This window comes from Calliphora vicina, chromosome 1 (assembly GCF_958450345.1).
Source record: "Calliphora vicina chromosome 1, idCalVici1.1, whole genome shotgun sequence".
NCBI lineage: Eukaryota > Metazoa > Arthropoda > Insecta > Diptera > Calliphoridae > Calliphora > Calliphora vicina.
In genome coordinates, this window is record NC_088780.1 from 133274690 (window position 1) to 133299422 (window position 24733).

The 24733-nt window shown below is 27.5% G+C and overlaps 1 protein-coding gene across 1 annotated transcript; it reads left to right on the forward strand.

Annotated features, from left to right (window-relative positions):
- The first annotated feature begins 1423 nt into the window (after positions 1 to 1423).
- Positions 1424 to 23021, forward strand: LOC135963887 (uncharacterized). Its single transcript, XM_065515886.1, has 2 exons — positions 1424 to 1769; positions 22829 to 23021. The coding sequence occupies exons 1-2, from the start codon at positions 1497 to 1499 to the stop codon at positions 22991 to 22993; spliced, it is 438 nt and encodes a 145-aa protein (XP_065371958.1). The 5' UTR covers positions 1424 to 1496; the 3' UTR covers positions 22994 to 23021.
- The last annotated feature ends 1712 nt before the right edge of the window (positions 23022 to 24733 follow it).

Below are 24733 nucleotides of genomic sequence, written 5' to 3' on the forward strand. Positions count from 1 at the left end.
GTAGATGCTTATACACTATTGTTTTATCGAGGGGACGATATCATCCATATCCATGTTCAATTTTCCATGACTCTGGCGCATTAATCAGGCTGAATTTAACCGATGGCATGGGTTATGTTGGCTTTGAGGGCAGCTGTGGTTAGTGGCTTATTTGCATAGACCTGCGACTTAAGAAAACCCACAAAAGTCTTACTGGGTCAAATCGCACGATCTCGGTGTGATATTCATCCCAATTATGAATACAAAATTCCGCGGGAGTTTGTTCCCCGGGAGTTTTATCCCATTGAATTTGAATAGGAAAAATGAGAAAAGGGGAAAAACTCCCTCGGAATTTTTATTCATAATTGGGCTGACTATGTCCTCAAATCTCTCGCGCAGAATGTCCAATGTGGCATGAACTGTGTGGCACGTAACTCTGTCCTGTTGAAACCACATATCGTTGGTGTCCATATCATCCATTAAATAAATATGGAACGATGCCCAGAACGCTCTTGGATCTCATGTGGATTCGAATCTTCCCAAATTCTACAATTTTGTTTATTGACGATATTCAGCGATCAGTTCCATTTATGGACATCCAGACATGGGACAGATCGCTGAATATGATTTTTTGACAAAACAATTTTATCAGTTGCACGTATTGTTGAACTAAATAAATGACAGCCAATACCCAATTGTCCCTATTGGAAGACCCTTTACAATAACTATTCAATTTCTTTGGGCTTAAGAAATAAATGAAAGTAAACAACACGTGGTTGACCGGCAGACTGACTTAAGTGTTTGTTTGATTATTTAAATAAAGGAATTAGGTAAATAACAAATAAATAATTTATTAAAATCTTTTGTTAAGAATCAAACAAAAGCAAGCTGCTTATTATAAAACTATTCAATTCAAATTCAATGAATTAAAAATACAACAATGAAATTGCTCTTTTTAAACAGACTAATTTCTGGCAAAATAGTTGCAGTTAAAATAAAAGAAATTTAGAAAACACAGTGTTTTTTTTCGAAAGAAAGTTTATACAAACAAAACAACAATATAAGAAAATTTCTGTGAGTGTAAAATAAAAGAAATTTGTTTAAATGTGTTTTAATATCATGCTAAATTATATAAAAACAAGTGTTAAATGAAATATTAAAACTAAGTTTAAGAATTACACGATTACAAAAGAGTTAAACCAAAAACAAACTAATTTTATTTAATAAAAAATAAACTATAAAATGTTTTTAATATAATAATAAAAAATATTCAAAATAAAAATGTTTATAATATATTTCATAAATAATTTTTTATTATTTTTCTAGAATAAAATTTAGAAAAAAAACACTTGAAATTATTTTTGTTTTCAAAAAAACAAAATTTTTCCATGAGTGTAATGTAAATAACTTTTTGTTTTTTTCAATTTCGAGAGTTGTTTAAAAACATTATTAACAATATAATAAACAATAAAAAGTAAAATAAACAGCAAAAAAAGTTAAAACAAAAAAAAAAAAATATGAGCAATACAATGACCGCTCATGAACCCATAAACTACTTGGATAGCATCCTTAACGAAGAGGAGAAACGCTGTGAGTACAGTCATCAATGGCGCAATTTCACCATATCACGTTCAGGTCGCTTCAAATCAAAAAACAAACATCGTAATGCTGTCGATGGTAAAATGTTTGATCATACAGCAGGCACAACATCTACTACATCATCGTCAGCAGCAGCAGCATCAATGGGAACTTCATCAGCTTTTAGTACATCCTCTTCAGATAAGGATAAGGTGAGTAGGTTAAAATGTTAATGTTAAAGAAAATTTTATTTTTTTCCCTTCAGTTTTTGGAGAATAAAAGTGTTGATCTACATTTAAATGATTATTATACCTAATGAGATTTAAACTTCATTACCATTAGCATCTGTAGCAGGGATGGACAATTTAATATTATGAGAATTTTTGTCATGGAAACTGTTGCCATATTCATATTCATAACCATAATTCGCTTAGGTAAACTGTAAATTTTGTAAAGTTTTTTCAATAACTTAAGTAGTCTATAATTAACTTTCAATACTTTTAAAATTTTCAGTTAGTATCATGATGTATGTATATATATGTACATCATTTTGCTAAGAACAATAGGTAATAAGTTATATGGATAAAAAAAACACCTGTTTGGCCAAAATGTCAAATTTTGACCTCCTATAACTCAGAGAGTTCTTGACCGATCTTGTTGAAAAATCGTGTCCGAATTACTATCCAATAGAACTAACATTGGTGCAAATTTCATCGGAAGACATCGATTTCAAAAGTTGGTTCACTTGACGTGAAATGCCCCATATATGTATGTATATGAAATCTTTTTATTCACATTTTCTTTCATGTTTTTTGATTTGAAATAATCGTGATAAAATTTTGCACAAATTTGTTCTAAGTGGACACACTAAACTTCTAAAAGAAGATGGTACATTTTTCTTCTCTGGAACATTCCTGATCTTCCAAAAATGGAGTTTATCGTAATACCACAACGAAGACTCCAAAACATCATCTGTTCCTGCAGTATTCGAAAAACGTTGATTTTTTTACCATTCTTGCTCTTGGCTCACCTCTTTCAATTGTTCTACCATTTTATTGTAGCATTGGTTTTTTAATTCATAGGCAAGGCATTGTTTTATAAACTTCGAAAAATATTTTTTTTTTTTTATTTTTTGATGTTTATGTCTTGACGATTTAAATTTTATGATCTAATTTTACAACACACGATTCAATCATGCTGGTTCAATCAAAAAAATATCAAACTATTTTTGATAAAGCACCAGCAGCTGGTACAATCACACCACAAGCTCATACACGATCAATCAGCTGGCACAATCATGATGTTGTTGTGTATGGGCCCTATAACCGAAATTCAATCATTCAATTGTTTATTCAATTTTGTTATGAATTAATTCCATCATGAATTTATTCAACGATGAATGAATTCTATTTAAATGAAAGACTTTGAATGAAACTATAGAACATGATTTTTGGATTGGATTTATTGGATGAAGAATGGCTGACATTTTTTAATTCGAAACTAATTTAAATTTACATAAATTTAATGAATTAATTCAACAAAATGAATGAATTATATTCAAATAAAAGTGTTTGAATGAATTTCAAGAATTTGATGAAATGTATTGCATAATTAATTGTGAATTAAAATTTTAAATTTAATTAAATATTTGTAAAAAGTTTTTTTTTTCAATTTTTTGGAAAAAAAAAATTTCGAATTGGTTTTTTAAATTAAATTTTTTTTTTTTAAAAAATTCCCATAGTAGGTTCAACTTAATATGGTCTTATATACGTCGTTGCAAAGGTCTTTGAAATATCTATCATTAGATATCCATGACTTAGTAATCCAGATATAGGTAAAAAATCGAGGTTGTCCTGGTTTTTTCCTGATATCTCAGCCATTTGTGGACCGATTTTCTCGATTTTAAATAACAATCGAGCTGGAAGAATTCCGGAGATATTGATTTATGAATCGTGTATGTAAGGGGGCTTCGGAACGTTGATTTCAACAGACAGACGGACAGACAGACTCCGCTATCTATAAGGATCCAGAATATATATATATATGTACTTTATAGGAAATTACAAACGGAATGACAAACTTATATATACCCTTCTCACGAAGGTGAATGGTATAAAAACAAAAACCGCATTGAAAAGATATGTCATCTATTGAAAATCCCACATAGATTTAGCGTTAACTATCGAACTGAAAAGTTATGTTCGAAAATTGCAATTCCCCAACTCTGATCAGAAATATATAAAATTTGTTATATAAAATTGATGACTTGTTTGTTCAAGTTTTTAGTATTTTATACAGTTCGTTCGTTTCGTTTCTTTGTTTCGAAATAAAAAGGGAGTTTTTAAAATAAAATTCAAACATATAAAAATGTTTTTTTTTTTTTTTTAATTCATACATATTTACTATATATGTATATGGGGGATTTCATGTCAAGTGAACCAACTTTTGAAATCGATGTCTTCCGATCGGGATGAAATTTGCACCAAGGTTAGCTCTATTGGATAGTAACTCAGACACAATTTTTCAACAACATCGGTCGAGAACTCTCTGAGTTATAGGGGGTAAAATTTTGACAATTTGGTCAAACAGGGGTTTTTTCTTATCCATGTAACTTATTACCTATTGTTCTTAGCAAAATGTGTTCCAAATAGTATAGATAGCTATTTCTTCGATCTTTCGAAAAAAAATATTTAAAAAAAAAAATAAAAAATTTTTAATATTTTTTTTCCGAAATCAAAAACTTTTTTGACTTTTTTTTAAAATACGCTATTTTTTTTTATTTTTTTTTTTTTCTTAAAATAAAGTTTAGATATTTTCCTTGAACACCTACTTGGTCGCTTAGTGGGATGCGAGTGGGATATCTATCAAAATAAATATTTTGTAACTCAAAACATAAAATTTTTGACTTTTTTTGCAAAATCAAAAACTTTGTTGACTTTTTTTTTTCAAAATGGACCCTTTTTTAATCTTTTTTTTTAGGTCAAACAAAAGCTTAGATATTATCCTTGAAGACCCTTTTGGTCGCTTAGTGGGATGCGAGTGGGATATCTATCAAAATAAATATTTTTTAACTCAAGACTTACAATTTTTGACTTTTTTTTTTGCAAATACGATTTTTTTTCCAAATGGGCCCTTTTTTTAAAATTTTTTTTGTAGTCAAAAGAAAGCTTAGGTCCATTCCTTTAAGATATTTTTAGTCCCTTAGTGGGATGCGAGTGGGATATCTATCAAAATAAATATTTTGTAACGCAAGACATACAATTTTTTAATTTTTTTTTGCAAAATCAAAATTTTTTTCCAATATGGGCCCTTTTTTAATTTTTTTTTTTTGCTCAAAAGAAAGCCTAGGTCCATTCCTTTAAGATATTTTTAGTCCCTTAGTGGGATGCGAGTGGGATATCTATCAAAATAAATGTTTTAACACAAAAATTTTATGTCTTGAGTTACAAAACATTTATTTTGATATATATCCCACTCGCATCCCACTAAGCGATCAAAACCATCTTAAAGGAATAGGCCTAAGCTTTCTTTATAGCAAAAAAAAAAATTACAAAAAGGGCCCATTTTAAAAAAAAGTCAAAAAAGTTTTTGATTTTGCCAAAAAATCAAAAATTGTATATCTTGAGTTACAAAATATTTATTTTGATAGATATTCCACTCGTATCCCACTAAGGGACCTAAAATATCTTAAAGGAATGGACCTAAGCTTTCTTTTGACTAAAAAAAAATTTTTAAAAAAGGGCCCATTTTGAAAAAAAATTCGAATTTGCAAAAAAAAAGTCAATAATTGAATGTCTTGAGTTACAACATTTTTATTTTAATAGATATCCTACTCACATCTTCCTAAGTGACAAAATAGCTCTTAAAGGAAAAGACCTAAGCTTTCTTTTGAGAAAAAAAAATTTTTAAAAAAAAGTCCCATATTGGAAAAAAATTTCGATTTTGCAAAAAAAAATTAAAAAATTGTATGTCTTGCGTTACAAAATATTTATTTTGATAGATATCCCACTCGCATCCCACTAAGGGACTAAAAATATCTTAAAGGAATGGACCTAGGCTTTCTTTTGAGCAAAAAAAAAAAATTAAAAAAGGGCCCATATTGGAAAAAAATTTTGATTTTGCAAAAAAAAATTAAAAAATTGTATGTCTTGCGTTACAAAATATTTATTTTGATAGATATCCTACTCGCATCCCACTAAGGGACTAAAAATATCTTAAAGGAATGGACCTAAGCTTTCTTTTGACTACAAAAAAAATTTTAAAAAAAGGGCCCATTTGGAAAAAAAAATCGTATTTGCAAAAAAAAAAGTCAAAAATTGTAAGTCTTGAGTTAAAAAATATTTATTTTGATAGATATCCCACTCGCATCTCACTAAGCGACCAAAAGGGTCTTCAAGGATAATATCTAAGCTTTTGTTTGACCTAAAAAAAAAGATTAAAAAAGGGTCCATTTTGAAAAAAAAAAGTCAACAAAGTTTTTGATTTTGCAAAAAAAGTCAAAAATTTTATGTTTTGAGTTACAAAATATTTATTTTGATAGATATCCCACTCGCATCCCACTAAGCGACCAAGTAGGTGTTCAAGGAAAATATCTAAACTTTATTTTAAGAAAAAAAAAAAAATAAAAAAAAATAGCGTATTTTAAAAAAAAGTCAAAAAAGTTTTTGATTTCGGAAAAAAAATATTAAAAATTTTTTATTTTTTTTTTTAAATATTTTTTTTCGAAAGATCGAAGAAATAGCTATCTATACTATTTGGAACACATTTTGCTAAGAACAATAGGTAATAAGTTACATGGATAAGAAAAAACCCCTGTTTGACCAAATTGTCAAAATTTTACCCCCTATAACTCAGAGAGTTCTCGACCGATGTTGTTGAAAAATTGTGTCTGAGTTACTATCCAATAGAGCTAACCTTGGTGCAAATTTCATCCCGATCGGAAGACATCGATTTCAAAAGTTGGTTCACTTGACATGAAATCCCCCATATATATGTTTAGTATGTATGTATATAATTTTATATAAATACACATGCATATTTATATGGCTTCTGTTAAAATATATAAATATTTTTTTTTTATTATTATAATTTAGTTTTGTACGAAAAAAAAAACACAACTCCAAGTCACAATTTAAATCTGACTCATATTTTTTCTTAGTTTTTTTTTGTTTGTTGTTTTCTTTCTTTAAGACTGTTGGGAGACACTATTATTAATTATAATAGACCTAAATAAGTTTTGATAAAAATGTTGGCAAAAAAAAAATAAAGTTGTCTGTTGTTGTTTTAACCATATTGAACTTTTTCCTATCACCACCTATGTTGTTTTTTCGATATTGTGTTTGATCTTGAAATACATTTATACACATAGATAGAAATATAGATACATTTTAATTTAGATAACGAAAAATTGTGTGATTCTTTAATTATGTGTTTAGTAGTCGGAGAGTACAGTGTGTATTAGAATAATGTTTACACTATTAGTGTTGAGAAGTTTACGAGCGAATCAGTTCAAAAGAATTAGGTACTTCAGAACTTATATCTGGCACCGAATTACCGCTTTTGATATCTAGTAAACTTGATCGTAATTTTCTTATTCGAGATTATGATATTCTATATCTATATAGAGCCAGAAAGTAGTACATACATATATTTTATTTTTAGATACCACAGCTCATACGATCACGAATGAGTTAATTCATCCTTAGTATTGTAAGCCATTTTTCCACAGTATTTACAGCGTTTGTTAGAAGTATGTTTAGACTTTTAATTAGTTCTCTCTGCTACTGTTGCAGGTTTTGTTACCTTCAACGCTTTCATATTTATTATTTTTTTATTTTATCACACAAATACATCAAATAATATAAAAAAGGTTTTTTTTTTGTTGCTGAAAAACTCAAATTTTGCAATTATTTGAAACGCAATATTTGAGTCTAGTTAATATAATATCGTTAAAAATGTTTGTTTTGTTAATTTATTTACTTTATGTCTTCTTTTTATTATTACTGTTGTTGTTTCTAACAAAGAAATATTAAATCCTATTTAACAATTACCTTCAATAAACATTAATACTCTTAACGTACTTATTGGAGCAATTAATTTATGAAAAATATATATTATAATATACAAAAATAAGTTTAAACTGTTTATATAATAAATACCCTACATTTGATCTGTGCAGTGAAAGAGATAATCTAAATCAAAAATCGCTCGCTCTAGAATGTGTGTAAGAGAAACATTCGCTTTAGGACACGTTACCTTAACGCACACATTAGGGCTAAGCAACATTTTCTACACAATTTATGATGGAACTTGTCACACTCGCCCAAAGCTAATCCCTTCTTAAAGATAAGAAAAATTATTTTAACGTTAAATGGTAAATTATATTAAAATTTAAGATAACAAATCCAATTGACATGAATACTCGCCGTTATCCATTGAACATCTGTTCGTGGGTGTAACAAACATCTAATCCAACTTATACTACCAGGATACGAGACAGTATGGTTCGTTAAATATTTAAAAAAAAAGTGATTGTACTTGTACCAAGTAACCATTACACACAAATGAAACCGGTATTACAAACATTTAGTGGCGTCTGCTTTGTTGGCTGTAATTCGAAAACAAAAGTAATAGTTATTTATTTATAATTCAAAATTATAGTGATTCAACTTAAACGGAAATTAAATCAAACAAATACATGATTCATTTTCGCTTGAACAGAATATTAGAAATAAATAAATTTATGTAACATTACAATAAAACAAAACAAAAACATACATTTAATTCTGTATGATGAATTTGTTTTTTATTTAATTTATTTTAGAATATGAGTATAATACCTATAAAACAACTAAAAATTTCAAACTGAAATCTGCCATATAATTTGAATATTGTATGATTTAGAGCAGGGGTTCTCAAAAGCTTTTGCTTCACGGCCCCCTGACTAGTGTTTATAAACCGGTTAACCGAAAAACCGGTTTTTCTTCGAAATCTCATTTTTTTGCGAACCGGTTAATTTAAAATGTTGATTTTCGGTTAACCGGTTTATCCGGTTTTTATCACTCGGTTAACCGGTTTTTAAAATTTGGGACTAAAATTGATAAATTTCATGTTTTGGTGCAATTTTTATATTCATTGTACACCCTTTATTGGTCTAATTTGAAATCTAAACTGCTGATTTACAATACAAACCTATTTAGACTGATATTTTTAAGAATTGCAATAATTCTAAATAGTAGAAGACGATGAGTTTACTTAAAAACTTTTTCACAATAAATTGCACATGAAACTATTAAAAATTAATAATGATTCATTATAAACTTAGTGATGATTTTACCTAACGTTAACTTGAATTTGATGTGCATACCTTCTTTCAATGAATTTGACTTCATTAGTGCGTTTTGTTCTTAAAATTTTATTTTATTAATCATTAAGCTAACGATTAGTGTCCCTTTTAAGAAATAAACGGTCTAAAATCCATGATTTGAAATATTTTTGAAATCTGATAATGGAGTTTTATTAATTATTTAGTATGATTTAAATGACAAATAATCACAGCTAAGAAGAAGTGCATTTGCATATTATAGGTCCTTTTTTGGACTTGCAACATTTTCTGTTTCATATCTGAAAGTCGAGGTGATAATAAATTTTTAAAATTATCAAATATTTAATTAAAAAACGGATTTACATTTTTTGGTTGAAATTTAATGAATAAACAAAACACTAAAACATATTTATACTCAATTCCATTTGAGTGAGATAACAATTTTGAAATTTTTACAAAATAAAATGGACTTAGCACTTTTGAATATTCATAGTTATTTAATATTAGCCATTACTGATTACTAATAACTACAAATTTTAAAGCTGTATATACTTTATTGGTCTTTTTATTTTTTCTACACATACATATGTATATGACGGTTAACCGGTTTTTTCAATGTCGGTTAATCGAAAACCCCGTTTTCTAAAAAAGGCCAATTTTCGGTTAACCGACAAACCGGTTTTTTAAAAAGTCGGTTTTTTATAAACACTACCCCTCACCCATTTCATTGAAAACACGCATCACTTCTCTTATACACAAAAAAAAAAACATTTCTATGGTCAGCTACATATAATTTATATTTCTTTTCGAGTCGAAATTGAGAAAATACAGATTGAAATCAAGAAATTCAAATTTATTTTGAGAAATAAAAAAATTGAATTCAACAAATCAAACTAATATTGAGAAAACCATGGAGAAAACCATGAGATGAATATTTCCTCCATCTTTTTTTTTGGGTATAAAAATGTCACATCTAGTTTTTAATTTTTTTTTAAATTATAATAAATACATATGTTTATTATAATTAATCTGACTTTTAATAAAATTCAACAATATTAATCATAATATTTTTTTTATCATTTGCTCCTCCATTTCAAGTTGAAATTGAGAAAATAAAAATTTATATTAAGAAAAAACAAACTGAACTTGATTTTCAAACTGATGATGAGAATATTGAGAAAATAGATGTTGCAATTTAGAAAATCAAGTTAATATTGGGAAAAACCCAATTGAAAATGAGAAATCGAAATTAATATGGAGAAAATAAAAATTATTATTATTATTTCTCAATATTAATTTAGGTTTTCTCAACATTAAGATGTATTTTTACAACTTCAATTTTCATTCTCTGAATATTAATTTCGATTTCTCAATTTCAATTGGGTTTTTCCCAATATTAACTTGATTTTCTAAATTACAACATCTATTTTCTCAATATTCTCATCTTCAGTTTGAAAATCAAGTTCAGTTTGTTTTTTCTTAATATAAATTTTTATTTTCTCAATTTCAACTTGAAATGGAGGAGCAAATGATAAAAAAAATATTATGATTAATATTGTTGAATTTTATTAAAAATCAGATTAATTATAATAAACATATGTATTTATTATAATTTAAAAAAAAATTAAAAACTAGATGTGACATTTTTATACCCAAAAAAAAAGATGGTGGAAATATTCATCTCAGACCCCCAAAGGATATATGTATATTCTGGGTCATCATATGATTCTAAAACGATCTAGCTATGTCCGTCTGTCTGCCAGTTGAAAACACGATAGGGCCCAAACGAAAGGAGTTAGCTGGATGAAATTTTATATAAATACTCTCAAAATCGGTCCATGAATTCACTTAGCCCTCATACAAATGTTCCCTCGGAATACTGTTTGAGCAGTCATAAATATGTTGTATTATGCGGCAATCCTGATAAAATTTTGCACAAATTAGTTGTAAGTATTCTGAAATTATATTGTAAAGTATGGCGAAAATCGGGCAACATTTTTCCCTAGTCACCATACAAGGTCCCCCTCAGAAAATGACTTGAACATTCATAATAAATAATATCTTGATGAAATTGGACATAAACAAGATTTATAAGAACCTAAATCTTTCTATCAACCATAAACTCTATATCAGAAAAATATTTTATTGTCACATATTGATGGTTGGTTGCATTAATTTAAGATAAGCTTAGAATTTTTTTTAAAAAAATTAATATTTTAAGACATATTAAGATGAATAAGATATTCTATATTGATTTAAAAATTAGACATTTTTGAAGTCAGATGTTATCAAATACATACATACATACATAAATATGTAAAAATATTAAACTTTTTTTAAAAAAAATTTGAGAAATATTAAAAACAATTCATTTTATTTAGAAATTTTTCAAACTCATTATTTTTCCCGATTATGCGGATTGATATTTCTACAAAAAATCTGTTTTCGTGTTATTTCAGAATTTATTAAAATTAAGACGATATTTTTAGAAAATTATTTGGACAAACCTTACCGAAGATATTTTCAAAAAACAAAATGATGTCAAAGTAAAAAAACAAAAATTTAAAAATTTTAACTTAAATATCATTTAAACTATAAGAGATAACTTAGTGAATTAAACCGGAATTTCTTAACTTTCCCACTTTCCATATTTGTACAAGTTATAAGCTGTAAAAAGTGTTCCTAACCAGAGGTGGTCGACTTTGACAGCATGAATCGTTGTATGCCAACAGTAGTTTAGAAGATTCTGATTTATTACCATTTTTTGCCGATCGACCATAATGTGCAACATCATTTAATGGATTTTATCACTTAAGTTTTATCAATTGGAAATATTGTGTTTATTGCAAAAACAACTGTCAAAAATTACAGCTTATCAGTTGCACAAACTGATGGACAGTTCGGCACTTTATTTGTTTTTGGTGTTTTTTTTTGTTTTTTTGCACATCATTACCTTTAATATTTATTTATATTGTTAGCGGAACTTTCTTATGCAATGATATAAAATATTGTGTTTTATTAGAAAGTGTGATTATTTTATATCAATTATTTGAAGAATTGGCCTGTCATCACTTATCAGCAGAGCTGAATTCATTCGATTGAGGAGTGAATAGCGATTGAGGAACATTTTATCATTTTAAGAATCGTGGCTTATTTTTTGTAATTTTTATCTGAACTGAAAAGTGAATTAAAAATTGAATTACAATTGAACATTAAAATGAATTCATTCAAATTTAAATTCAATTCATAATTTGGGCAAAATTAATGCATTCAAAAACTAAAAATTCGTTGCCTGGTTGATTCGAAGTTTCATTCAAAAATTCATCATTATTTTACAGCTCTGCTAACCAACAAGAACAGAATAAATATGTTTTAAGTGCCAAATAATGAAAATCTGAAATAGAGTCTGATTTTAATTGACAAGTCTTCAAAGTATCAATAATTTAAAAATACTTATCAGGTTCCAATCTTAGTACATCGTGTAATTGTGCCTACCTTTGGTATCTGAATTCAAAACTATCCATATCATTTTTATTTACAATTTTAGTTTGTATGTACAAAGTAAAGAACGCATGACGATTTTTGACAAATAAACAACTCTCAACGGTCTTATTTAGGTATATCTGTTACACGTGGATTCATAGAGAAATATTCATAGAGCGGAAAATCCCCTGTCAAAGACCTAACTCAGTTGTCAAAAACCTAAGTGGTGAGAATTTATTAGTAAATAAAACTATGTTAAGACAAAAACAACACTCGTATGTGTGATTATTTTGAGTAAAATTTTGTTTTGATTTTTTTTTTAGTTTCCGCTCTTGTTTCTATGCCTGGATTCCCGAAGCCTTAAACAAGTAAGAGTGTGACAATAAAATAATTTTCTGATATAGGGATTATATGGGAGGTAGAGTCAATTATGGACCGATCCTCACAAAAGTTGGTAGAACGATTTAGGTTCATATAAAATTGTTTATATCCAATTTTATCACGATATTAATTATCATAAAACAATTATGAATGTTCAAGACAATTTCTGAGTGGGACATGGGATGGGAATTAGGGAAAAATTTTGCCCGATTTTCGCCATACTTTACAGTATAATTTCAAAGTACTTAGAACTAATTTGTGCAAAATTTTATCAGGATGGCGCATAATCAAGATATTTATGACTGCTCAAACAGTATTCCGGAGGATATTTGTATGGGGGCTAGATGAAATCATGAAAATCGTTTGGGACCTATAGTGTTTTCAACAGACAGACTCATAGCTAGAACGTCTTAGAATATTGTGAGTACCCAGGATATATATATACTTTTTGGTTCTACGACGAATATTTTGATGTGTTTCAAACGGAATAACAAAATCAATATACCCCCCTATTTTTTGAGGGTCTGTATAAAAACATCTGTCAACAATGAAAGCAATAAAATTTTCTTTTGTTTGTCATTTTTATTATTTTTATTACTGTTTTAAAAACTCAAATACTTGTAGGTACTATAGTACTTTTATTTCGAAAATTTACGAATTTCTTTCATTATTTTCTTAACAAATGATTATTACTGTATTTTTAAAACGCACGAAACATACACAAAAAAAACTGTCGAGATTAATGAAGGTGACACAATTTTTCACAACAGTCACAAAATAATTATAACAAAATGAAAGCCTTATCAAAAGTGCATAAAAATCCGATAATCTAAATGTTTTTGATAGCCCAGTTTGAACACATTAAGTACTTGCTCTCATACTATATATGTACATATGATTACGAATTTTAGATTACTCTAGCGTGAGGTGCTGGAGTACTAAAATAATAATAATAACTTTAAAAAATATATATTTAAGCGAAATACAAATAAATTGACATTTTTGCTGAGTGGTAGCAATTAGTGGGCGTGGCGTTAAGTAGCTGCAATTATTTTGGAATTAATCTAAATTGCTAAGAATAATCCATCATATTTCAGATTTTTAAATGATTTGTTTGATATTTTTGACAGGTTGTCCGATATATTAAATGTTATATTATAGTTTTGCTTGTTATCATATAACAAGTGCTAGTAAATACATAGATATATGAAATAATTTTAAGATTATAATTTTATTAACGATTTTTAATGACAAGTATTGAGCGAAGTATTTAGATGTTCCATATAATTTATATACTTTAAATAAAAGTATGTTCGATTTATTGATGGTACTTATTTTCAAGATTTAAACTAATGCCCCCACTTATCTCATAACTATTTATACACTATTTAGTCGATCGAAAGCCGAATGATTATTAGTTCTTAAGAAGGACAGTTTAGTTATTGAGCGCTTCCATAGAACTTGTTGCGAAGTGATAATTTCAAAAAAAGATCTTTGGCCTCCAAACTAGGACGAGTAATAACGTATTCATGCGTTGCGGAAATACTACAGTTTTTCTAAGGATAAAGTTAATCACCCCTATTGCGAATCAATATTTCAAATGAAATTCATCAACTTTGTTCACGTGAAAAAATTCACCTTGTTGTGAAATTTTTAGATGGAATTTTGTAAACAGTAAACAGCTGTTACGAACAAAATTAACTATTGTAAATGAAACGTTCATGGGAATATCACGATAGCCATTTTCCCTTCGAGGGAAATGTTATTGCCGATAGGGGTGAATATTTGTTTAAATATTTTTTCTCTTTAAATCTAAAACTCTTAACGAGTATATAAGAAACTACTTATACAAAGGCATAACAATACAATGTATCGTCAAAAATAACACACATATATCGGAAACTCTCCTGTCAAGGACCTAACTCAGTTGTCAAAAACCTAAGTGGAGAGATTGTATTAGTAGAAAAAGCTTGTGGAAACAAAAACAATATTCATATGTGTGATTTTTTGAGTAATATTTTTGTTGGAGTTTTTATACCATTCACCTTCCTGAGAAGGGTATATATAAGTTTGTCATTCCGTTTGTAATTTCCACAAGATCCTTATAGATAGCGGAAGCCCCCAAATAACTTACATACACGATTCATACATCAATATCTCCGGAATTCTTCCGGCTCGGTTGCTATTTAAAATCGATAAAATCGGTCCACAAATGGCTGAGATATAAGGAAAAAACCAGAACAACCGCGATTTTTGACCTATATCTGGATTACTAAGTCATTAATATAGACAATATGAATATCTAATGATAGATATTTCAAAGACCTTTGCAACGACGTATATAAGACCATAGTAAATTTGACCTACAATGGGTAAAAATCGGAAAAAATATTTTTTAACCCGAATTTTTTTTTTCACCAAAAGTTTTTTTTTGGTAAATATTAAAAAAAAATTAAAAAACAAAAAAAAATTTAAAAAAAACAATTCGACAAATATTTTTTTTCCAAAAAATTAAAATAAATAAATTTTGTTTACCTAAAAATATTTAAAATTTTGGCCGACTTCATAAACGCAATAATGCAAAGCAATACTTTGTGACATTCATGAACGCATAAATGTTTTGTAAAGAAACATAAATAAAAACAGTTCACAAATTTGACAGATGCTGCGCATGGACAAGGATTGCCATACAATAATGAACTTGCGACATTGCCAAAACAAAATCTATTGCGTTTATGAACACTATGCATTGCAGTGTTGCTTTGCAAAATGCGTTTATGAAGTCAGCCTTTTATTTTGAAGTATAATTTGGTGAAGGGTATATAAGATTCGGCACAGCCGAATATAGATCTCTTACTTGGTTTTATTTCAATATCTACATATTCTACTTATTACACATTTTTTGGATATTTTTGGCATTTGATAAGAACAATTGTTGTTTTTGTAGAACTGATACCACCTTGTATGAATTCGGCTTGATTAGTTCCTTTTAAACTTTATAGAAGTATTTTATATTTATTTTCCCGTCAACTTAAGTGATATGGACTAGTTCGTTTAAAACAATTGGCACAAATTGCCCGTATGTAACCTAAACGAAAACTATGTATATCGATAACTTTTTCATTAACCTAAGTAATTGGGAAAATCCAATAAACCTTATTTTCCTTTTACATTTACAATTCTGTATATCATTGTTTTTATTACAGTATTAATATTGACGTTCATGTATTTTAAACCCCCATAATCAGTTCTTTCTAAACTAAAATGATAATCAAATGTTATATATTCGATCTTAATTACTACTTCTTAATATCCATTGAATTTTCAAATGTTATTTTTTTCAAATTACTTTGAATGTCACGTCTTTCAATTGTAGTTTTGATTATTTTTTTTTTAATTTCCATTACATTTGTATTCTTATCAGAACTTATGTATGTATGGAATGAATGTAGCAAGAACATGTAAACTTCCGTTTATAGTACTCATAAGTATGTTCAATCACTTCCTTTTTTATGCCCTTCTCATTATGTTTTGTTTTAAAAACTTAACGGCCGGGCCGGCGCTCATGTAAAGTTTTGTGCTGATAATTAATTAATTAATTATGTGACGTACGTAAAGCAATTTAATGTTCTTTATTTTTCCACTTACACACAATCGTTCTGTAATCACTTTGTACTTTATGTCACACAATTGTTTATAAGTTTTGTTTTCGTGTTTTTTTTTAATTTAAAGTTTATTTTAGTATGACTGTATTTATTGTTTTTTATTTATTTTTTTTAGCTTTTAGTTAAGGCTTTTTTAAGCCTCTCATTTGTAGATAAAATAAATATGAATGTATTTATGTACATTTATTTTTAAACATTAACGTATCACTTTTTCTATATAAATATTTAGTTTATTTTTTGCAAAGACTGTATAACATAGAAAAACTGAATAAATAAGTTTTCTTTTAACATTATTCTTAGCAATTAACGTCACACTTCTTTTGAATACAATAATCTGTTGTATAATGAGACCAACTATTAAAATTTTAAGTAAATTTAAATATTTCAAAATCTTTGTATAAAAACAATTTTAAAATATTTGTGTTTTAATGGGTGAATGAGGGAAGGACCAATTCATCGTTCAGTTTTCTCTTCTTTTCTTTTACATATGAAAAATAATTCTATCAGGAGAAACAAAATTGTGTGTATTTTTCAAAAAGTCAGTCGTCGGCACTCATAGCCACCAGGTGCCGAATATCATGGTTTATTTAGAATCAAAAACTCATGAGATCCAAGAGCTTCCAATGTATCCTGAAAATTTCACTATTTGGTGTGGATTTTGGGATTATCATCGGTGCATATTTATTTGAGATCGACGTTGGACAGGACATCAACGGCGAGTGCTATAGGTCGATGATTACCAAACTTTTTTTGGCCTGAACTGGATGATATGGACACCAACGATATGTGGCTTCAACGAAGTCGCGGCGGACATTTGCATTCGTTCATATTAAAGATATTTTGAAGCTCTAACACAATAAGAGTTTCGAATTAATTCAATTTAAGCTTAATTCACTAAAATCATAATTCGGAATTACAAAATATCAGCAATTCAAACCATTCACAACAAAAAAATCTTTAGTTTGATTCAAAGACTTTTACTTGAATAGAATTAATTCGATTATTCGATAATTATTGACCGAATAATTATACCCTACACCACCATAGTGGGGAGGGTATTATGCGTTTGTGCAGATGTTTGTAACGCCCAAAAATATTAGTCTAACACCCACCTTAAAGTATACCGATCGACTTAGAATCACTTTCTGAGTCGATTAAACGATGTCCGTCCGTCCGTCCGTCTGGTTGGCTGGCTGTCCATGTAAACCTTGTGCGCAGAGTACAGGTCGCAATTTTGAAGATATTTCGATAAAATTTGGTACATATTTTTTTTTTCGGCCCAAGGACCAAGCCTATTGAAACTGGCTGAAATCGGTCTATTATTTCACCTAGCCCCCATACAAATGTCCCCTCGAAATTGGACTTTATCGGTCATAAACGTTTAATTTATCTATGTATCTACACAAATTTCGCTCCAAATAAGTTTTATATATACAAAATTCATGTCACCAAATTTTGTTACGATCGGTCCATAATTAGTCATAGCTCCCATATAGACCCGCTTCCGAAAATCACTTTAACGTGCTTAAATCGCTTAAAAATGTTGGTATACACACAAAATTCAACATAGTTAACTTTAATATAGACATAAATCACACGACCTAATTCCATGGTGATCGGTCCATAATTGGTCATAGCTCTCATATAAGGCCCACTTCCGAAAATCACTCAAAAATATAAATTATTGATATTTTAAAAGAAAAATGTTTTTGCTCTTTTACTTAGTGTAGGGTATTATATGGTCGGGCTTGACCGACCATACTTTTTTTACTTGTTTTTATTCTTAATTGAAAAATTTTATTCGTTCGAATAAAAATTATTTTTTTACTCAATTATTCGAATGACAAACCTATTACAAAATGAATTGAAAAAAATGTTTAAAAAATATTTGTAATATATTTGGTCATGTTTTTGAAATCTGAGATTACGAAATATACAGCCCAATTATGAATAAAAAATCCCTCGGAGGTTTTATCCCATTGAATATGAATAGGAAAAATTTGAATAGATAAAATAAGAAAAGGGAATTTTTATTCATAATTGGGCTGATAGTTTTAAAAAAAGGGTGAATTCCAAAATGTATGTATGCAATGCAACCTTAAAAAGTCGAGCGGTTCTTAACGCAACCGTGTAAACTTTGATAATGTTTCATATCGCAAAATGTATAAAAAAGTAAAATCAGGCAGTATGATAAGTTTTTTTTTTAAATTTTAACTACGCGTTTGCATACATACATTTTGGAATTCATCCATAATTTTAATTTTATTGTCCCTCACTGTATATCTGGCCAAAAATACAACGCTCATATGGCTTCGAAATCTTTTTTTGAGTTTCTAGTAGGGTATTCAATCGGTTAACCGATTAATTTTGGTCGGTTAACTGTTCGAATAATTCAAAATTGCCGATTTTCAAATAACGAATAAACCGATTAATTTGTGTCGGTTAACCGATTAACCGAAAATTATTTTTTTTGCACTTTAACATATTTTTTTGGTTCTTAATTTTCAATTTTAATTCAAATTCAAATACAAATGTCAAAGTAAAATTACATATTTTTTCGAACATTCAAGAAATATATTTAGTGAGTATAATAACTGATATATTTAATTTACATGTAATTCTCGGATGAGAACATGATAATAGACGAAACTGGAGATACTTCTGAAACGAGTTTTTATCAGAACTTATTGAAATTATTAAAAGTATTTAAAATGTAAAAAGTGTAAAAAGGAGTCCATTGGAATAATGGAGGATTTCATATGCTTAGAAAAAACTAAAAAAATAACTGACAAATTGGATATTCTTTATCATGTCTTACTTTCGATTTCTCCAACATCTACAATCAGGGAGAGAGTTTTTTCCAAGTCGAATTTTATTAAAACTAAAGAAAATTATTTACTTTTTGGTTGAATTGTTATATTTTGTTTATTTTTTATGTTTTTGTTCTTTTTATTAATAAAATACTTCAATAAGTACACAAAATTCGTGATTTAGTTTCAGTTTAACATTTAAATAGAAATTATTTGGTTAATCGAATAATTTAAAATTAACCGATTATTAACCGATTAAATCTAAACCCCGATTAATTATTTGCTCGATTAACCGATTAAACCAGAAACCCGATTAATTGAATACCCTAGTTTCTAGACTGCGAACAGAAGAGGTAAAACGTACCTATCGGTGACAGTAGGGTATGATACTAATATGTATACCGACACCCACAGTTTTTTACTTGTTAATACAGGAAAAATTCGTTCTTTCGATACACTTAACTATCCTCTATATCAACAGAATGCTTGTAATCACAATAGTTTCTAAAAGCTTAGACTGTGTATAATTTTCGGGTACATTATTTATCTATTGAAACAGTAGGTTAGGTTTAATTTTAAACACCAATTTGTTTGCGATCGATACAAGAATATTAGAACATTTTGAGAAAACATTTTTATGAAACTATTTGGAATCTAAAGTAGATTACAGGTCCACATAGTTAATAAATAATCAATTAATTTAAAATAGACATCTTTTTAAATAAATTTCAAATTATTATTATTGTATATAACCATCATTGTCTTCTTAAATGGAATTTTTTTAAATTTGAAAAATATTCTTTCTTATGTACAGTGGTGGTCAAAACATATGCAACCAGCAACAGAATTTTACAAAAGTGGTTTAAACTAGTTTAAGATGTAAACAAAAATATTCATTTGCTTATAATATTTTTTAATTAATGCTTTAAAAATAAGAATATGAAATTTAATTCAGAATTTTTTGCATTGAAAAGAAAAAAAAAAATAAAAAACTACGTATGGGTTGATATTTCATTGGCCAAAACATATGCAACTAATTGCTTTTAAAACATTTCTGTCTATAAAACTTAATATTTCGTGGCAAATCCTATATTTTCAATGACGGCCTTACATCGGCAAGGCAGTGAAGCTATCAAATTGGTAATAAAATTTGCAGGAATAGCGTTCCAAGCATCTACCAATCCTTGAAACATAATATCTGTATTAGTGCAATTTTCGGGATCGATTCTTTGATTAACGATTTCCCAAATGTTCTCAATGGGATTTAAATCTAGTAATTGTGGTGGCCATTCCATTACCGAAATTCTTTCTTGTGCTAACCACGATTTAACAACATGTGAAGAATGCTTGGGGTCGTTATCGTGCTGAATAACTCATCGAAGAGGCATATTATCCACAGCATTTGGAAGCATTACTCTTTCCAAGATGTCTCTATAGATAAATCCATCCATTATTTCATTAATTTAGAGCGATGGGACAACTCCAGCAACAGAAAAACTGCCCCCATACCATTACGTTGCATCCTCCATGTTTCAGTGTCTTTTTACAGTATCGTGCTTGAAGCCGCGTGTTAAGTGGTCGTCTTACGTAACACATGAAATCACGAAATATTAAGTTTTATAGACAGAAATGTTTTAAAAGCAATTAGTTGCATATGTTTTGACCAATGAAATATCAACCCATACGTAGTTTTTTAATTTTTTTTTCTTTTCAATGCAAACAATTCTGAATTAAATTTCATATTCTTATTTTTAAAGCATTAATTAAAAAATATTATAAGCAAATGAATATTTTTGTTTACATCTTAAACTAGTTTAAACCACTTTTGTAAAATTCTGTTGCTGGTTGCATATGTTTTGACCACCACTGTACATATGTATGCATGTATATTATTGACATTTATTTATAACAATTTTATTGCGAATTTCGTCTGTCTTACTTCGTGTTTCTTGATTTCACAATTTGTGTTAAAGATAACGAAAGTACAGGTAAATTGTATTATTTTTGAAGGGACTTACCCAGTTATTTCGCAGAAAATGTTTTCTTTATTATTTTATTGATTTTCAATGTTTTGCAATTAATTGCAAAAGTGTTTTAGCAATTAACAATACACATTTGTTTGCTCTTAAAATACACAACAAATTATTTATTAAATGCAACGCTCCCTCCCAGTTTTTGGTAAAATGTTGTAGATATTGGAAATTTTGTAAAATTTATAAAATACTTAATTGTTAAAAGAAATTCTTTGTTACTAAGTACATATGTACATATGTCTAAGGAAAATGAAATCAATAATTTAACTACATCCATAAGTATGCTCAATAATTTCTGAATAAAATTCTGTTAATTCTTTTACTGGGAAATCTTTTTAACTTGATGCAGAAAATATACACAGATTAAAAATATAAAAAATTATGTTGCCTGTTCTAAATGTTGCCTTTTTTAGAAAATAATACAAAAACTGCAATTAAGGAATCAAAAAGGCAACATTTTTGCAATACAATACACTTAGTTGTTGAACATTATAGTGTAAACAATATGGTATTCAATCGATTAACCGTTAATTTTTGTCGGTTAACTGTTCGAATAATTTAAAATTGACGATTTTCAAATAACGAATAAACCTATTAATTTGTGTCGATTAACCGAAATGTCTCCTTTTTGCACTTTATACAGAATTATTTTTTAATATTTAATTTCTTAACTCGTGAATATTCCCTTCTAGCAATAGTTATTTGAAGTATAGTACGGAAACTGAAACTAAGGAATTTGGAAATGACATTTTTTCTAGAATATTCTATGATGAACTTTGTGATAATGAGTTGAAGGACGACATGGTAATAGACGAAACTAAAGACATTACTGAAACGAGTCTTTAATCAGTACTTAACGATACTATTAAAGTATTCAAAATCTAAAAAAATATGCTTAGAAAAAACTAAAAAAGATCGTGCCTTATTTTTGATTTTTCCAATTAAAACTAAAAAAAATCGTTTAAGATTGAAGCATTTAAATTACATTATTTTTTAAAAAGATTATTTCAGAAAATCTCCTTAAAATCTAAAAAAGAACTCTCATGTGTATATTTTTATTTATTGTTTTGTTGAATTATTATGTTTTGTTTGTTTTTGTTCTTTTTAGTAACAAAATGCTTATATAAGTATACAAAATTCGCGTTTTTCTTTTCAATTTAAAATTAAAATAGAAATTATTCGGTTAATCGAATAATTTAATATTAACCGATTAAATCTAAACCCCGATTAATTATTTGGTCGATTAACCGATTAATCCAGAAACCCGATTAATTGAATACCCTAGTAAACAACAAAGTTTTTTTTTTGCTTCGAAAATGTACAATTTTGTGCAAACAAAGCGTCATATGCGGGAAGTTTGGCTTTACTTCTTTAATTTGTATTCCTCTAAGTTCAAAAAAAATAAGAAAATAAATATAAATAAAAAAACATTTAAAATTAAATGAAAATTTTAAAAATAACTTCATCAAAATCTACAACTTTACCTATCAATACTCCAATTTCTGTTTAGTCTAACTTCCGTGAGAACTTCTTTAATTAATTTTATTTTATTGTTTCTTTTTATTTTATTTACAGATCTCATCACACTATGGTTCATCAACATTTGCCTCATCAACCACCAAATCCTATCAAAATCAAACAGCTACAACAAAATCGATCTCATCGTCATCATCATCGACCAATGCAAGACAACGCGACAAAATGGAAACCTATAAAAGTTACTACGAGACGAATTTATAAAGCCAGAACAGTTCTTATGTTTTTTTTTGTTTCAATATTAAAGATGACAAAAAACATAAATTAAGACCCACAAAAATGTTGAAATCAATAACAATGATAATTGATTTTTTGTTACCAGTTCTTAATATTTTCAAGCTACTTATATTATTAGTATAAGTCAGCAACATTTGGCGCATTAAATCCCTAAAAATTCCCAGCCATTATAAACAAGTGGTTATTATTATTAATTAATTAATTAATTAATACCTATATTAATAAAGTTTTATTAAGCCTAATTTTCCATAAAAATATTTATTTGCATACAAAATAATTTCTTTATGAGATTTGAATACTTTTTCTTTTTACAGTTTTGCTTAAAATTCTTTTAAAACTGGCTTTGCTGGAAACAGTTAGATTTATTTGTTAACTTTATTATTATTATTAATTTTTTAAATTTAATTTTGTTGGCATTACCACAATGTGTGTATTTTAAGGCTTAGTATGAAACAATATTGAGAAAACATGTATGTATAATTATTGAAAATTAAACGTAAATAATGGACTTATATATAAATACTTATCTATATTTTATATATGTATAAAATATTTAGCAGTAGTAAGATTATTTAAAGCATTATTATTAATAATTTAAGCAAATTCATCTTAGTAGAAATATATATTTGAAAAGTTTTGTGACTTTCATTACATAGGACCTTTAAATGGAATGAAAAATATACAAATGTTGTGTAGACGAAGTTTGTAATAAATGTGTACAATATTGTAGAATATATGTTAAGCTTTCATTTGATATATGGTGAGAACAATTAACGTAAAATATTGTTGTTAAAAAACAAACTGCCAATTACTGTATTTATGTTTGAATGTTTTCTCAGAATCTTAGCTTTGTATTCAAATTAGTTCAATATGAGCTTTATTGATTAAAATATTAATTTAGAATTAAAAATATCAGCAACTCATTTCGTAAAGTCATGTTCAAAAATCTAACTTCCTTAATCATAATGAATTTTATAATTTATCAAAGGTTTATAAAACAAACTATTTACTATGAAAATGTTGTTTATAAATTAAAGAAACAGCTTGAATTTTAACATTAATCTAGTACTCAACTGTCGATAACGTAAAACGCCAACAAGGCCTTACACGATAAGGCTGAATGCTTTCATTGAATGTTAATCTTAAATCTGTCGGATCTTTGATTAAAATTAAATAAATTTATTCCTTAAATCGGACCAAAATTGGATAACATTTGTGTAAGGGTTATACTATAAAACATTTTAAAATATTTTTCATAAAATATAGTAAAATCTAACGAACAAATATAAATGTTGAATTAATTAAATTATTAAATCAAGTTAAATTGTTTCTGATATCCATTGCGTTAATGAATTCATTATGAATTTCTTAGTAATTCAAACGTATTGAATTCATTCCTTATAGAAATTCATTCTTTACAGAATTAATTCCTTATTGAATCACTCAAGTTATCTTTCATTCAAATCCCTAACAAAATAGTTTAAGAAAATTTATTAAATTCTTCTTCAATTCAAATCTATTACAAATAGGTTTTAAACATTTTTTTTATTGAATTCATTTTGTAAATGATTATAATCACCACAAAAAACAAATTGAATGAAGACAAACTATTTTAATTCAATATGGATTAGATTTGAATTAAACAAATTTTAATCATTCATATGTTGAATAAATTCTGTTATAAATTAATTCAACGATGATTGAATT

Coding starts and splice junctions, on each gene's coding strand:
- LOC135963887 (XM_065515886.1), top strand. CDS start 1,497: ATGAGCAATACAATGACCGCTCATGAACCCATAAACTACTTGGATAGC. Junction 1,770..22,828: donor CCTCTTCAGATAAGGATAAG/GTGAGTAGGTTA, acceptor TTTTATTTACAG/ATCTCATCACACTATGGTTC.